This window comes from Nesoenas mayeri, assembly GCF_963082525.1.
Source record: "Nesoenas mayeri genome assembly, chromosome: 26".
Lineage (NCBI taxonomy): Eukaryota > Metazoa > Chordata > Aves > Columbiformes > Columbidae > Nesoenas > Nesoenas mayeri.
Genome location: NC_137552.1, coordinates 3891974 through 3908723, shown reverse-complemented (window position 1 = coordinate 3908723; position 16750 = coordinate 3891974). Strand labels below are relative to the sequence as shown.

The following is a 16750-nucleotide window of genomic DNA, read 5'->3' as shown; positions in this document are numbered from 1 at the left end:
TCTTGCACAGCTCTGCACAGCTCTTGCACGGTTCTTGCACAACTCTTGCAGGCAGCACGCTGCACCATCGCTTCAGGCAGGGGGGAGCTGAGCAGCCTCCCGTGCCTCAGTTTCCCCTCTGCAGTGCTGCATGAGACCCCGGACATCCTCGCCCAGCTCGGGGGGGGCAGCGTCAGGCCCTGCCACAGCGACTGTGCTCATGGCCACCCCCAGAGCGCACTCGCCGTCCCCCCATTTCCACCCCGCGTCTGTGGGGGCCCAGGCACTGCGGGACTGAAACCTGGGACCATATGGGGACCCAGCGGGCAACCTGCTCCCCCCGCCAAGGGGGCCGCGGGAAGGGGGGTGCCGGGAGGAAAATTCCCGGCCCCGTTGCCATGGCTTCCCATCAGGATGCGCTGGCATCACGGGCAGCCTGGGGGACCCGGGGGGCCCCACAGGGCTCAGGCTGGGGGGCTCCCCAGCAGCGTGGCTGCCTGAGCGGGAGCGCGGGGGCGAGCGGGGGGGCTCCGGGCGGGCAGCGCCAGCAGATGAACATGTTTTGGAGCCGGTGACGTCTGCTCCAGCATCGCCGAGGGAGAAAAACAGGCGGCAGTGCGCGAGTCCGGCCCCGCCGCGCAGAGCGGGGCTCCCGGCCGGCTCGGGCACCGTGGCCGCCATGGCCCCCCCGGGCCAGCCCGCGGGGGCACCGGGGGCCGGGGGGCTCCGCTGAGCCCCGGCCATGGCTCCGTGGGGGTGGCCGCTGCTCTGGTGCCTGCGCGCAGCGCTGGTCGGCGGCATCATCCTCACGGGGGGCCGGCAGGAGGGACCCCCCCCACCGGTGAGATGGTCCCCGTCACCCTCCTGGGCGCTCACCCCAGAGCCGGGGACATCGGGGGACCCCGAGGGCTCGGCGGCGGCGCTGGCGTTCCTGCATACGGGCGATGCGCAGCGCTTGGCCCAGGCCAACTGCAGCCGGGGTGTCGCGGCGGGGGCAGCCGGCTCCGTCCCCCCCCCGGCGCTGCGAGCTGCCCTGCGAGCCGCCCCCGAGGCGCTGGCCCACGCCGCCAACTTCCTCAACATGCTCTTCCAGACCAACGACATCCGCGAAGCCAGCGTGGCCGAGGACGTGGAGTGGTACCAGGCGCTGGTCCGCAGCCTGGCCGAGGGGCACCCATGGGTGCGCCGCGCGGTGCTGGCCCTGGACGCCCACCCGCTGGCCGCCAAGCCCCGGCTGATGCTGCAGGCCACCAAGGGGGACGGGGACATCCTGCTGCAGGACGTCTCCAACGCCGCCCCCGGCAACCTCAGCTGGGACAACGAGTGGTTCAGCGCCCTCAGGTCCCAGCGCAGCCCCCCGCTGCGCAAGCGGGTGCTCAGCAATGACCTGCGCAGCATGGACACCCCCAAATGGCAGCGGGGGGACAGCTACGTGGGGGACCCCGGGCACGTGCGGTGGTCCCCGCCGTTCCTCGAGTGCCGGGACGGCCGGTTCCTGCCTGCCTGGGCCGTCACGCTCTCCTCCGCCTTCTACGGCCTCAAGCCTGATCTCAGCCCCGAATTCAAGTAAGTGGCACCTGGAGGGGCCAGGGGGTGTTGGAGGACTGGGGGGCTCCCCAGTGTGTGCTGGGGGTGCAGCTGGAAGTGTCACCCGGGGGGTGCAGGGTGTGTGCGGCGCGACTGCGTCCCTGTGCGTGGGTGTTTGCATGTCCCTGGGCATGGAGCTGACCCCTGTCCCCCCCCAATTTGTCCCAGTGCTGCCCACCATGGGCTGCCACCCCCAGGTGAGGGACAGGGGACAGCACCCAGGGGCCACCCCAGTAACTCCTATTTCTCAATTGGGTGCATTAAAACCCCTCCTGAGAGGCAGAATTCACACCCAGGAGCTGCTGCCCCAGCTCCAATCCTCCCAGACACAGCTCCAAGCGGGGGACATCCCCAACCGAGGGTCTGGGGACATCGCTGACATCTTATATTGTCCCACCCGTCCATGCACCAGCACTAGTCACCCCTGTGGCTGTCCCCTGCCCTGCTCACTGTCCCAGGGGCAGCGGTGGGACATGGCCACGCTGGGTGGGGGACACGAGGAGGTCCCGTGCTGACCCCATCCCGTTCTCAGGGGTGTCGTGCGGGTGGACATCGAGCTGCGGGACGTGGCCATCGACCAGTGCGCCAGTGGGCCGGGCTGGTTCGCGGACACACACCGCTGCGACCTCAACAGCACCCAGGTACCGTCCCTGGCGCCCGAACCCCATCTCGGGGCTCCCCCGCACTGAACCATCCCCGTCCCCCCAGCCGGGTGTCCCCACTGTGTATCCCTCTCTCCGGGCTGAGCTTTATCCCCTCCCGGCCGATCCATCTGCTTCGTTCAGCTGCTCTCGGTGCTGGAGCTGAGGGGTTTATTGTGCAAATCTGCCTTTCCCACTGCCAGTGTGTGACCCGCCTGCTCCCTGCCCGGCACCACGGGGACAGCCGCGCTCGGGGGGTGGCAGCTGGGGGACAAATCACCCCGACCAGCAGCCCCCGGTGCCCTCCACCTGGCGATGCCTGAGCTGTTTTGGGGCTCAGCACAACCAGCAGCACCCCTAGCCAGGGCGAACCGCGCAGCCCCCAGCTCAGTGTGATCAGGGTGACACCCCAAAGCTGTCCCCAAATGGGAAAAGTGTCACCAGCTTCGCTTTCCCACCAGCGCCCGGCGATTGATGCCGTGGGGAGGGCCGGGCTGTGCCGCTGGGCATCCCTCCAGAAAACAACAATTCCCAGAAAAGCCGCAGCCCGGCCCGCTCGGGGCAGGATCCGCGGGGGCCAGGGGGATTAGGGTAGCGCTGCCCTCCCCGCCGCTGCCGTCACGGCCGGGCAGGATTAGTGCGCTCGGCTGCATTAGGTGCCCATTTAGGGTTTAGAGAGGGATTTGGGGGCCAGGCTTTGGCTTTTAGCTCTCAAATGTTGAACTGCTGCTTCCTCCCGGTGTGGAGGAGGACGGCGTGGGGTCAGGTCCCCACAACCAGGGGGGACAGGGGGAGCACAGGGGGTGCAGGACGAGCCCTGGCCGTTGTGCGCGTCTCAGCCTGTCTCCGCAGTGTGTCCCCCAGGAGAGCCGCGGCTTCGTCCTCGGGAGGTACCTGTGCCGCTGCAAGCCGGGCTTTTACGGGGCCAGCGGCGTGGCCAGTGGTCTCCGGGCAGGTGGGTGCCCCAGGGTCCCCGTTTCACCCAGTGGCACATGGCTACAGCACTGGGGTGCATGGCTGGGGGGACTTTGGGGACCCCCAGCACATGCCACCAAGGAAAGTGCCACCAAACACAACGCGGTGACTCACATGGCTGTCACTCTGTCCCCAGGCGCGGCGGGGGCGGACGGGGGGTCCCGGCTGGCGTGCCGGCCGTGCCGCCCGGGCTGTGTCACCTGCCAGGACGATGCGCCGTGCCTGATCCAGGAGGACCGGGCGCTGCGGGCGGCCGTGCTGTCCTGCCAGGCCGGCTGCATGCTGGCCGTGTTCCTCAGCATGCTCGTCTCCTACCATTTCCGACGGAGCAAGGCAAGGTGTCCCCGCGCCCCCGCTCCCACCCCCCCCAAACCCCGCGGGGGTCTCTCCGGGAGGACATCCCAGCCCAGTGCGCTCGGGGGTCTCCCTGCCCGGGCTCCATCGCCCTGGCTGCACCCTCACGCCCCTGTCCCCGCAGAGGATCCGGGCGTCGGGGGTCGTCCTCCTGGAGACCATCCTCTTCGGGTCCCTCCTCCTCTACTTCCCCGTAAGTAACCGGCCATCCCTGGGGCTGGAAAACTCGATGGGGTTTGGGGGTGTTTGCCTGGTTGCCCCCCACCAAGGCCACCGAGCTGGCCCCACGCTGCGCACGGGCACAGCTCCACCTAATTGTTAATTTTGCTGGCGCAGCCCCTGGTGGCTGCGGTATAAACCTTCTCGGGAAACCAAATCCCTCTTCTCCCGCCGGCGGTGGGAATTAATCCCTGCCCAAATCCTCAATCCCTCCCGCCAGAGCTGCGGCGGATGCCATAGAGCCAAGCGGGGAGGGGGGAGGTGGGGCTGGCCCTGAAAATGGGTGGTTTTTGCATTCCCAGCATTTTCTGCTCCCCCCCATCAGGAGGATCAAGCTCCGTGCCCCACACCCACCCCTCTCTCCCCCCACCCCAGGTTTTCATCCTCTACTTCAAGCCGAGCATCTTCCGCTGCATCGTCCTGCGCTGGGTGCGCATGTTGGGCTTCGCCATCGTCTACGGCACCATCACCCTCAAGCTGTACAGGTACCGGGGATGGGGGGGCTGGATGCTGGGGACCCCCCGAGGGGGGACACTGGGGGCTCACCCCTCTGCGCCTCGCAGGGTGCTGAAGGTGTTCCTGTCCCGCACGGCCCAGCGGGCGCCTTACGTGTCGAGCGGGCGGGTGCTGAAGATGCTGGGGCTGATCCTGCTCCTGGTGCTGTGGTTCCTGGCGGCCTGGACCGCGGGGATGCTGGAGAACGTCGACAAGAACATCCCGCTGGTGATCCGCACCCAGACTGCCCACGGGCTCCACTTCTACATCTGCAGCCATGACCGCTGGGACTACATGATGGTGATCGGTGAGACCACCCCGCACAGTCCTGGGGGTCCCCAGAGCCACAGGACCCCATCCTGTCACCACAGCACGTGGGGGTTTAGTTTCCTTGTCTGTTTAACCTGCCTGGAGCCTGCAAGCAGGGCTGGAGTGCCCAAGCTGCCTCCTCCAGTGGCGCAGTGATCCTGAGGGTCTTTTCCAAGCAAAATGATTCTGTGACTCTATGAATGCCCCCTGAGGCAAGGAGGTCCCAGTGGGCAGCAGCACCCACCCTGAAGCTCAGGACCCATGGGTGCCAGCTGGGCAAATGTGCCAATGGTGACGGGTCTCGGTGCTCAGCGTCACTCCCCAACTCTCTCCCGCAGCCGAAACGCTGTTCCTGCTGTGGGGCAGCTCCCTGTGCTACGCCACGCGCGCCGTGCCCTCCGCCTTCCACGAGCCCCGCTACATGGGCATCGCGCTGCACAACGAGCTCATGATCTCCGCCGCCTTCCACGTGGTCAGGTAGGACACGGGACTGCGGTGGGGCTGGGAGCTGAAATTCCCATCCCCGGCAATGTGGAGGAACCGTCGGGTTCCCTGCGGGGTCCGGAGGTGGGCACGGGGCTGTGGGTGCTTCGGGGGGACCCGGCGCTGCCCTCATTGCCCCTTCCAGGTTCATCATGGTCCCCTCGCTGCACCCCGACTGGACCCTGCTGCTCTTCTTCGCCCACACCCACGGCACCATCACCATGACCCTGGCGCTGCTCTTCATCCCCAAGGTAACACCCAGCCCCGCCTCGACGTCCCCCCTGGGTGGAGATGGGGCTGGGGTCCCCCAGCACTTCAGGGACCCCTCGGTGATCTCGCCCCTCGCCGCCCCCAGTTCCTGCACGCCGGCTCGCCGCTGCGGGAGGAGATCGCGGCCGAGGTCTACGAGGACGAGCTGGACATGCGGCGCTCGGGCTCCTGCCTCAACAGCAGCATCACCTCAGCCTGGAGCGAGCACAGTCTCGACCCCGATGACATTCGGGTGGGTGGCACACTCAGGACCTTCTTTTGACGCTAGCTATGCAGCCCTGCGCAGAGTAAGAGGTGCCTTTCGCGATCTTTCTCCTGATGCAAAGCAAAGAGGGGGGTGGAAAAGGGGGTGCAGAGGGAACCACCACCAGTTGGGGAAAACTGTTGCGTTCCCTTATCCCAAAACCAGAGCCCACCCAGTGTGCAATAACCCAAATTTTAGCACACAGGGACGAAATACTGTTTATTATGGAGGTGTGCTGGAATAAAGCCAGCGACCAAGAAATAAAAGGAATAGCCGTTATATACAAAATCATACCGCCACATTCACACCCTAAAGAGCCAATTGGTTACACGTTTGCATATTGGCCATATAATCATTTTAGCGTATAATGAGCAACGCTCAGCTAAAGGACATTTTATCCAAAAGTCTTAAGATATGTGTTAAAACTCAACTACTAGTGCAGGCTCCAGGATGCCTAAAGCTGCCAGGTCTGGGTAGTTTCTGATCTGGTGCTTTGCAAGTCACTCTGATCTTTGTTGGACGAGCAAACTGACCTAAAACTAAGAGGATTTACGCATCTTTAGTTATTTGCCGACAGGATTCATTATTATTTGCCGATAGGATTCATTCTTTTAAGTGGCAACGACCACATCTGGGGTCGGGGGGACTGGCAGTGTGGGGGCTTGGGGACATGGGGCAGCCCGGCTGTGGGGTCCAAGGGGGTCTCCCCCTGTGCTGTCCCATTGTACCCGCTCTCCTCTCTCCCCTCTCTCTGTGTCCCCCCCCGCCGTGGCGCAGGAGGAGCTGAAGAGGCTCTACCAGCAGCTGGAGGTGCAGACGACGCGGCGGATGGCGACCAACAACCCCCACCTCCCCAAGAAGCGCAGCTCCCGCCGCAGCCTGGGCCGCTCCATCCTGCGCCGCGTCACCGAGCCACCCGCCGCCCGCCGGAGCAGCGGGGGGGACACCCCAACGCGCCGCGGCTCCTCGGTCAAGCGGGTCCCCGAGCCCGGTGGCACCGGCCTGCGGATGCGGGATGGGGGGTCCCAGCCGCACGGCGCAGCCCTGCGCAAGTCCCGCAGCACCGAGGGGCCCGCGCGGGACCCCCCGGGGGGACCTGCCGCCCCCGGGGAGCCCACGCCGGGGAGGATGATGATGGCGATGGCTGTGGAGCCGTCGGACAATGAGTCGCTGGACGCCGTCCCGCTTGTGTGCAAGTCGGCAAGTGCTCACAACCTGGGGGGGCACGGGCAGCCCCCCCCGCCCCGCGTAGCCCCCCTGCACAAGTCCCTGAGCGTTGTCACCGGAGCCCGGGAAGCGGCTCTGCTCGCTGCCAGCCGAGCGGCGCGGGAGGGCTGGCACCTCAACCAGCACCCGTCCCCCCTGTTCTTGGGGCGCCCCATGAGCCAGGGACCCCCCGAGGACAGCGGGGAGCCCCAAAGCGCCCGTGCGCCCCCGCCAGCCGGCTCCAGCCCCGCCGAGGGCTCCCAGGAGGACACGTCCCCGCCGGGCGATGGCAAAGTGCAGAAACACGTCACCTACGCGCCCATCAAGAGCATCAGCGTCGACAGCTCCCCCGTCCCGGGGCGGGTGCGGGTGGCGGTGAGAAGGACCCCCCCGCCGCCCCCCGTCCGCTGCCAGAGCCTGGGGCAGCGTGTGACACGGCGTGGGGACAGCCCGGAGCCCCCCACGGACCCCCCGGCACAGGCGGGGACACCAGAGGGGACAGTGGAGGACAATGCGGGGCGCACGGCCCCCCTGGCGGGACAGGGCAGGCTGGTGCCCGCAGCCCCCACCCCAGCACAGGTCTGTCCCTGGGAGCTGCTCCAGGATGAGATCCTGAGCCAGAAGCAAAAAGCTGCCGAAGCAGCTGATTTGGGGACCCCCGGTGACACAGCGGCCGCCCCCCCCAGCCTCAAGCCGCCCTCCCAGAGGACCCTCCGCGGTTTGGGACTCGCCATCAAAGCCTTGAACCGCGCCAGGGGGAAGGAGAAGAGGGAGGGGGGCAGCAGGAGGGAGCGCCCCTCCCTGGCAGGGACATCGGCCGTGTCCCTCGAGGGGGTCGGCCGGGACCCCAGGGCCAAAAGCGCGGAGTGGAGCGGGCAGAGGCGCGGCAGCGAGCCCCCCGCCCGCCCGGCACAGAGGGGGACGGTCCCCTGCCAGCACAACAACAATGCTGGCACCGCCTGGGCCGCCGCGGGCTGGGGGGACAGCGGGACAGCAGGACAGCGGGACAGCCCGGCCCTGGGGACACGCCACAGCGAGGAACTGGCAGAGGAGCCCGGTGCTCCCCGGGGTGACACTGATGCTGTGGGGGCACCCGCGGGGGTGCATGAGCTCCCACCCAGTGTGGGCCACCAAAAAGGAGCCGAACGTCCTCATGAAACCCCAGCGGTGGCCACACAGACACATCCCCGGGAAGGGACACAGGGTCCGGTGGCAGAGCTGGGGACAGATGCTCCTGCGGCCATTGAGAGGCCGGTGGCACCGAAGGACGTGGTGGCCGAAGGGCTGGAGGGGGACAGCGGGTCCATCCTCCCTCAGGACCACAGCGAGGGGGAGCTGCCACCCGCCAGCAGGACTGAGGTTTGTCCCTGGGAGGGTGACAGGACGATCAGAGCCCAAATCTGCCCCTGGGACGTGGAGGGGGATGTGCTGGAGCAGCCCCGAAAAGGGCTCACCCCAAACCCCCCAGCTCTGCCCAAAACACCCCCCGAGCAAGCGGGAACCAGCGGCAGCAAAAAGGCCGATGTTTGCCCATGGGAAGCGGAGGATGAGCTGCTTGCTAGAGCAGAAATATGCCCTTGGGAAGAGCCCGTGGCTCCAGCGGGGAAAGACAGAGCGAGTCCGGACACGGGTGGGATGTACCGAGGGGAAAACAAACCAGGAGGTGGAGAACGGGAAGGGATCAAAGCAAGGCTGCCGGAGATGAGCGGCCACCGGCCGGAGCGCAGGGACACCCGGATCTTTGCAAAGCTCGTCAGGAGAGTCACAGAGGGCTCAAAAGCAGAGTTCAGGGCATCCCAGAGCATGGAGAGCATCAAGGAGGAGGTTTGTCCCTGGGAGGGCCTGGGGACACAGCAGCCCCCCGAAAAACCCCGCACTGGGGGCTCAGCGCTGCCCAAATCACCTGCACAGCAACCGCAGAACGCGGAGAGCCTGAAGAGTGAGATCTGTCCCTGGGAGGCTCCGGAGCTCAAACCCACCCATAAAGCAGAAATCTGCCCCTGGGAGGCGGCTGCTCCGACATCGAGTGAAGAGAAATCAAGAGAAGACAAAGGTGCTGCGTCCATGGAGGGCAGAAGCCCTTCTACAAGCCAAGATCTCTGCAAAGAAATCAGACAGAGCACATCTGGAGAGAAGGGGAAAGCAACGGGGGAACGTGAGTCCATCTGTCCCTGGGAGAGCGTGGACACGGAGCAGCCCCCCAAAAAACCCCGCACCGGGGGCTCAGTGCTGCCCAAATCGCTCACAAAGCAACCGCAGAGCGTGGAGAGCCTGAAGGCTGAGATCTGTCCCTGGGAGGCTCCGGGGGTGGAAACCATCGGTAAAGCAGAAATCTGCCCCTGGGAGGCAGCTGCTCCACCATCGAGTGAAGTAGAATCAAGGCAGGACAAGGATGGTGTGTCCAGGATGAGCAGAATCCCTTCCATAAATCAGGGTCTCTGCAAAGAGCTTGGAGACAGCACATCTGCGAAGGAGAAAGCGAGTGGAGCGCGCGAGTCCGTCTGTCCCTGGGAGAGCGTGGACACGGACGGCTCCTCCGTGGGTTCCGGCACCAAGAGCTCAGAGCTGCCGAAAGCCACCGCCAAGAAATGGGAGAGCGTGGAGGGCACGAGAGCTGAGGTTTGTCCCTGGGAGGGCCTGGGGACAGAGCAGCACCCCGAAAAACCCCGCACGGGGGGCTCAGCGCTGCCCACGTCACCTGCACAGCAACCGCAAAGCGTGGAGAGCCTGAAGAGTGAGATCTTTCCGTGGGACGCTCCAGGGGTGGAATCCACCGATAAAGCAGAAATCTGCCCTTGGGAGGCAGCTGCTCCCCCCTCCCATCCGCAAAAGGCCCAGCAGGGTCCGGAGGGGGCTCCCCGGGGTGACAAGCGCATCAGACGCCAGGCAGCGTTCACCAGCCCGGCCAGGTCCCTGGAGACGGGCGGCAGCGAGCGAGAGGCTGTTTGTCCCTGGGAGGGCCTGGGGACACAGCAGCCCCCTGAAAAACCCCCAACCGGGGGCTCAGCGCTGCCCAAACCACTCGCAAAGCGACCGCAGAGCACGGAGAGCCTGAAGAGTGAGATCTGTCCCTGGGAGGCTCCGGAGCTCAAGCCCACCCATAAAGCAGAAATTTGCCCCTGGGAGGCGGCTGCTCCGCCATCGAGTGAAGAGAAATCAAGAGAAGACAAAGGTGCTGCGTCCATGGAGGGCAGAAGCCCTTCTACAAGCCAAGGTCTCTGCAAAGGAATCAGACACAGCACATCTGGAGAGAAGGGGAAAGCAACGGGGGAACGTGAGTCCATCTGTCCCTGGGAGAGCGTGGACACGGAGCAGCCCCCCAAAAAACCCCGCGCCGGGGGCTCAGCGCTGCCCAAATCGCTCACAAAGCAACCGCAGAGCGTGGAGAGCCTGAAGGCTGAGATCTGTCCCTGGGAGGCTCCGGGGGTGGAAACCATCGGTAAAGCAGAAATCTGCCCCTGGGAGGCGGCTGCAGAGAGAGGAGCAGCCCTGGGTTCAACGGGTGTCCCACCAAAACCAGCCGGTGCCTCCAAACCCACAGAGCAGGGGAGCGGCGAGCGCGAGTCCGTCTGTCCCTGGGAAAACCTGGGCACTGAGGAGCCCTCCCCAAAAACCACAATGGGGAAAGAGCCGCCCGATAGCGTGGGGAGCAAAAAATCGGATGTTTGCCCCTGGGAAGCAGCGGAGCCACCCAGCTCAGAAAGCTGCAAACCTGCCATGCACCCCCAGGGCGCTGGCGGAGCGTCCCCCATGGGGACGGGGACGGCAAAGCCGGTGGCAGGAGCCAGCGCTGCGTCTCCAACAGCCCCGCGGAAAACACCCAGAGGCAGGTCTGAGGGTGGGGCCCAGCACAAGCCCCTGCGCCGCATCTCCGGCATCCAGCCCCCCGCGGCGAGCGGTGCCCACAGCACCAGCGTTGCCGAGGTTTGTCCCTGGGAAGCAGAAGAGGCTCCGGCAGCACCTGCCGAAACCAGCGCAGACGCCAGGAAAACCTCCGATGTGTGTCCGTGGGAGGTGGGGAGTGCGGAGACCTCCCTGGCAGGGACCAGCCCTGGGGATGGAAGTCGGGGTGTCAGTGAAACTAAACCCGAGGTCTGTCCGTGGGACCACGAGTAGCTCCGTCCCTGCAGCCCCCGGCTCAGTGCAGACGCAACCGTCATCAGCATGATGTCTGGAGCTGCGCAGATGGGGACAGGAGTGTCCCCAAAGCCGGCGGCACAGCCACACGTCCAGCGAGCTCCTGCGGTGGCCACCAACCAGCCAGGCTTGGGGACCAGCGCGGCGAGGGGACTGTTGTCTCCTTAGAAAGTGGTGTCACCGTAACACGCTGTCCATGGTCTCCAAACGACCATCCGATTGTGTAAGTACATGTACATATGGAAAATAAACAGCGTTATCTACAGAATTCACACTCGGTGGCTGGTTTATGGGGCGTGGGTGAGATCCTGAAAGTGCTCAGGGCAGAGCAGAAAGCAGAGAGGCTGTAAAGGAAAATGGGAGTTGAAATGGTTTAGGGGCAGAGGTTTGAATGTTGGCGCAGGAGATGAGGAGCCACATGCTCCTCGACAGGAAGGAAAGGCCGTTTTCCAAAAAAAAGCCAGAAAATCCACCAGAAAACACCCTTTTTGTTCAGAAAAGGGGCTCCTGAATGCAGCGTGGGCAGAAAGCTGGATCTAGCGGGTTCTCCCATGGAACTGTGACACCGCTCGGGTTTCCAAAAAGATGGGATTCCAGGGCTGGCTCCTCTCCCAACAGAGCACGAAGATTCTGCCCTTTTGGAAGAACACTCACAAAAATAACGGGACAACTCTGCAGCCGTGACTCTTTCACTACATACTCTGCAAAAATGGCTTTCAAGGAAGAAGAAAAAATGCACGTAAATGTCCCGTGCTCTGAAAAATGGCCGAGTTAAAAAGCAAGACAAGGTTGGAAATGTTGTTGGGTGACTAGTGAGTATTTTGCTCTGTGACCAGGAGTAAATGGAACTTCTCTGAGCCAAACAGAGCAAGAACAATCAGCAGAGTGCTCTGGGTCACTCTCCAGCCACAGTAACAGCTCCAGGGACTGGTTTTCCTGACCCACAGTCACACCTGGCATGAATGTCACCGTGTCCACAGGATGGTGCCACCCGCTCACTAACAACACCCATCGCTGCGCTATGAGCATCATAAATGCACCAAAACCTACAAGAAACACTGCGTTTCGAGAAGATACTGACACAAACTGACCTCAGGAGTCGCAACATTAAGTTACCAGCGCTGGGCTGCAGCCCCTTTGGGAAGCTGAGCCATTAATGAGCGCCTGTTCGGTGCTGCCTGCTCTTCCCTGGTGTTGGTTAAGAAAAAGCAGCCTGGGAATCAGTCCAGAGAGGGAAAAAGAATGAGAAAAGGAAGCGCCAACACCTGCTGCTGCAGTTTTTAATGAAAATCCACCAGGTCTGTGACAGCTCCCATGTCTGGACAGAGTTCTGCTGCCCAGTGCAGCAGGGAGGGTGGTGGGGAGAGTGGTGCTGAGCACAAGACACCTCATTTCCACAGAAACACAGCGAGGGTGCAGAAGCAGCGCACCAAATCTACTCTGTCCAAGTAAATCTCTTCTCAGAGCTCATCCAAATTTCCCTCCCAGGCCCCTCTCACTCCTTTAAAGCAAATTCTAGTGACTGGAGTCATTTTGGGAGCTGCTTTGTTTGCTGAATCCAATCCGCTCCCTCTGCTGCCATCCTCCGCCTCTTCCCTCTAGGGCTGTTGGCGCTGCTGTCCCCGAACAGGCTCCAAAACTTCTTACTTCACCTCTTCATACTCTTGTGAGGGATCCAAGGTTGGACCAGGAATCATCACCGTCTGAAAAAAAGCCAGGAACAAAGTCAGCGGGACGCGGAGCGGCTCTGAAGTGCTGTACCGGGAATTGTTCGTGTTGTGGAGCAGGAGAAAGGGCGCGCAGGGGGTGCTGGCAACGCCAAGGCCTCGTGCAGGATGGTGACCAGATGGCAGCAGCACGGGGGACGTGGAGGGGGACAGGGTGACGTGTACTACACTATAGTTCTCACCTCCCTCCTCATAGAATCACAGAATCATGTTGATTGGGAAAGCCCTTCAAGATCGAGTTCAACCGCTCCCCCACCCCTGGCACTGCCCATGTCCTGAGAACCTCATGTCCGTCTGTCCAACCCTCCAGGGATGGTGACTCCAGCACTGCCCTGGGCAGCCTGTTCCAATTCCCCACAGCCCTTTGGGGAAGAAATTGTTCCCCAGATCCAACCTCAACCTCCCCTAGTGCAACTTGAGGCCGTTTCCTCTGCTCCTGGCGCTTGTTCCTGGGGAGCAGAGCCCGACCCCCCTGGCTCCTAGCTCCTTTCAGGCAGTTCAGAGATCAGAAGGTCTCCCCTCAGCTCCTGTTCTCTAGCTGAACCCCCCAGGTCCCTCGGCCGCTCCATCACACTTGTGCTCCAGCCTCTCACCAGCTCCATTCCCTTCTCTCAACTCGCCTCATCACGTATGTGTCAAACACCCTCAGCCTCCTGCTACAGCTCTCAGGTTACAGAAACTCAGCTTTGCTTTTGTCCAGAATTAACTAAGCACCAGCGTTCCTCAGCCACAGGCCAGGCTGGTCCCTAATCCTGGTGGCATCACCTTCACAATGGGGCTCTTGGGTGGAGCCCATTCCGGAACGATCTTGCCGTGCATCCTCCACGTGCCGTAGGGGTTCACCAGGTACCTCTCGAACACGACGTACTCCAAAACATCCTTGGGCATCTCCTCCCCGCCGTACATCAGCCGCCCGAAGCGGTCATAGATGGCCAGAGTCTGTACAAAAAGAACCGTACGTTGGGCTGACAGCGGGTTGGAGCTGGGGAGGGCGAGGGGCGGGAAGGGACGGACCTGCCGCGTGTGCATCCGCACCGTCACCTGCCCATACAGGTTGCCGCGGTTCACGAGGCTGTCGCACCGAATGTGAACCACCCGCGGGGGCTCCAGCGACTCCACGAAACTCCAGCGGATGGTCCTGTACCTGTTCCCACGGACCATCTCCTACAAACAACAAGCACCAGCTTCGTTAGGATGTGAATTGAGTGACAAGAAAACCACTAGGCATAATAAAGCATTTATTCATTAGCCGTTAGACTTGTGCTTTCCCTCCCAGCTCTGTCTTCATTGTGTCCAGAATAAAAAAAGATCATCAGGTTTCAAGAGCCTTAGACACCATGGAAGAAATCACGGACATGCTGCCTCCAGATAAGCACTTACCGGGTAGCAGCGCTCCGTCACCAGGGAGTGAAGCTTCTGCTTGTTAAAACTGCAAGTGAAACATAGACAGTCACTCAAATATTGCAGAAAGGCTCGTTGAGAAATCCCAGCTCCTCCAGAAGACACACAATCTACCAGCAAAACAGAAAGAGCCAGATTCTCAGCTGTGATCTCAGCATGAAACCAGCACGTGAACGTGAGACTTGAGGGAAAGACACAACATCCTTTGGAAGCCAGTTATGTCCCAACTGTTTTACTGGCGTTTGGAATCACAACCGAGGATGACGCAGTTTTGAAATCTATTACTGGAAAGCGGAACCAGGCAGCGAAGCATCATTTCATACCCAAACAATTCCCTGCGGCGCGATTCCAAATGGCACCACCCACCCACTCGTTTGCTGATAACACCGATGGTGCAACAGCTCAGCTCATTGGCAAGAGGAAATTTCTGCAACCTGCTGTTCATTATCAAAAGCAAGAGGGTACCGAGCGAATCTCCAACACGCTGAGAGGGGGCAGAAAAATAACATATTTGTTGCAGAGGATGCACAAGGGTTAGAAAGGCGGGGAAGAAAAGCAGAGCGTATAAGCAAGGGTCTTACTTTGCCAGGGAGTTGTGAGCTTCGATAAATATCTCCTGTGCCTTCTCTGGGAAGGTTTTGGTGCTGAAATCCGGATCGTGATCTTTTATCTTCCGCAGACTGAAAAGAGAAGGAAAGCTCGACAGTGGGTAATGCCTTGGAAGTACCTCACGCGTTTCAGATGATGACGGTGACCATATGCAGTTCAAAGCAGCTTTTACCAGGGAGGAACTGGACATTGCCCAAGATATAACCTTTGCATGCTCGTAAGACAATCATACTGCTACAAACCTAAAAAATCCCCAAAAAAAGGGGCACACGCTGCATCCATCCAGAGCAGAACAGGTGCCCAGTGCTGACTCTCACAGAACAGACTCCTGGTTTGGTGGTACAGCATCAACAGTGGAAGCAGCAGGTAGAGAACAAAATGCAGCGTCTCACCACTGCAGGACAGAACCCAGCAAAGCTGCTGCAGCACAGTCATTAATTCCAAAGGAGGTACGTACGCCAGCTGGGAGGTGGCACTCTGCTTCAGCTTCTCCATCTTTTGCTTCAGTCCGTCTTTGGATAAGGAGGACAAGCGGGCGTCTCCCTCGGGAGGGACGTATGGGTCCATGATTTCACCTGCAGCACAGAAAAGAAAGGTCAGGAAAGGCTCAAAACGAGCAAAATGAAGGAAGTAAAGAGGCAGCGCCCCGGCTGGAGAAGCAAAGTCCTGTCCTGGAAATGTTTGTGAGATGAAATATGAGAACGCAGAGCTCTCACTGCTGGTCTGACGCAGCTTGTCAGCAGTGCTGGCTCTTGCTCTCTGTCTCCTCTCCCACACAGCCCAGCACAGCAGTGGGGATGGGACCTCCTTGTCCCTCGCTATGAAGGAGCCAACAGCCCAAAACACTCCCGAGGTAAAGCAGAGCAGCTGCCGCCCCTCAGCACGTAACTCAGGGTGTTGCAGACACACTCTGGGCATCGTCACACCGCTCAGGGTCGTCACTCCCCGCTGCGGCCGCATCAGTTTTGCCCCAAGAAGAGACCCCAGCCGGGCTTCCCCACCTGTGCTGGCCAAGTAGAAGGTCCGTTCTACCCGCTCCTCGGGTAACACTCCCCACATGGCCTTGATCCTCCTCTCCTTCTCTTCAGGGGACAGTTCTCTGGCCCATTCGGGGACATAAAACTTCTTCTTCGTTCTTGTTCTCACAGGGACGACCAGGCAGGCCGAGGCTGCTCCAGTGGGATGCAGCACGGACCCCGCGGCCTGAGGGAGAGAAACAAACCCGTGGAGTTAACACAATGGCCAAGAAACACCAACATCTTATTTCCCTTCACACCTCCCAAACACACAGGAGGCAGAAATACACCCAGCACCGCCACTGCAGCCCTCCCTGCCCCACGGCGTTCCCCACTTTCTCTCATTGCTGACTCTCCATGTCCCTTATGTTGTGGCTCCGCGGTTCCTCACGGTCCCTCACGGTCCCTCACGGTTCCCCACGGCGCCTCGTCGCGCCCCTCACCCGCCAGCAGCCCCGCAGGCCCAGCCGCCCCGCTCCCGCTGCCATGGCGGCCGCCATCTTCCCGCCGCACAGCCCGCCGGGACGTGGGCGTGGCCTAGGCGGGAGAGGCGTGGCCGCTGGGGGCCGTGCGCAGAGCGGGGCGGGGCCGGCGGGAGGTCGCGCCGCGGTGGCGAGTGGAAAATTCCACCGGCTGCGGGAAGAGGGGGCGGGGCTTGCGGAGGCTCCGCCCCGAACGCGCGGCGGGGGCGCGCCGCGGGGAGACTTCGGACGATGCTGCAATGCGGGGGGGGACCCTGAGCGCCCCCGGTGCACCGAGAAACGGGGTGAGGGACCCCCCCGGTGCCACGTGCGATAGGCGAGGACCGCCCCCCCCCCCAACCGCCCCATGCGGGGGTGTCGGACCCACCCGACCCGCAGGGCCTCCCCGGGGACCTGCAGAGCCCCCCGGCAGCACCGGGCACAGCAGGAGCCTTGTGCTTTTGTCACTTCAAATTGCAGCAACGCTCGGGGAAGCTGGCAGAACGGGGGGCTCATGGGGAGGCGCCCACCCAAATGTCCCACCTGGGATGCAGCAGCTCCGGGGGTGCACCATCAATGCCCTAAAGCAAACACGCTTACCCCAAACCCCCTTTCTGTTAAATCCCTGCCTCCCCCG

The 16750-nt window shown here is 62.3% G+C and overlaps 2 protein-coding genes across 2 annotated transcripts; one reads left to right on the top strand and one right to left on the bottom strand.

Moving 5' to 3' along the window:
* Positions 1 to 721: 721 nt before the first annotated feature.
* On the top strand, positions 722 to 10878 carry GPR179 (G protein-coupled receptor 179; the record flags this gene model as incomplete). Its single annotated transcript, XM_080359734.1, has 11 exons — positions 722 to 1545; positions 2099 to 2207; positions 3060 to 3162; positions 3319 to 3515; positions 3661 to 3729; positions 4131 to 4240; positions 4319 to 4557; positions 4898 to 5036; positions 5188 to 5293; positions 5398 to 5544; positions 6334 to 10878. 11 exons carry the CDS (start codon positions 722 to 724, stop codon positions 10876 to 10878), a joined length of 6588 nt encoding a protein of 2195 aa, XP_080215860.1.
* A 1285-nt stretch (positions 10879 to 12163) lies between these two features.
* On the bottom strand, positions 12164 to 16177 carry MRPL45 (mitochondrial ribosomal protein L45). The gene is made up of 8 exons (XM_080359920.1): positions 16096 to 16177; positions 15638 to 15839; positions 15094 to 15211; positions 14609 to 14707; positions 14007 to 14055; positions 13641 to 13790; positions 13392 to 13565; positions 12164 to 12602 (listed from the first exon to the last, which is right to left on the bottom strand). Exons 1-8 carry the CDS (start codon positions 16150 to 16152, stop codon positions 12543 to 12545), a joined length of 909 nt encoding a protein of 302 aa, XP_080216046.1. The 5' UTR covers positions 16153 to 16177; the 3' UTR covers positions 12164 to 12542.
* Positions 16178 to 16750: the final 573 nt, after the last annotated feature.

Bases quoted from the DNA above. Each gene is read 5' to 3' on its own strand.
- MRPL45 (XM_080359920.1), bottom strand. From the start codon at position 16,152: ATGGCGGCCGCCATGGCAGCGGGAGCGGGGCGGCTGGGCCTGCGGGGC. The intron at 15,212-15,637 runs GTGGGGAAGCCC...TCTGTGCTGCAG, and splicing joins CTTCTACTTGGCCAGCACAG to GTGAAATCATGGACCCATAC. The intron at 13,566-13,640 runs GTCCGTCCCTTC...CTTTTTGTACAG, and splicing joins TGCGGATGCACACGCGGCAG to ACTCTGGCCATCTATGACCG.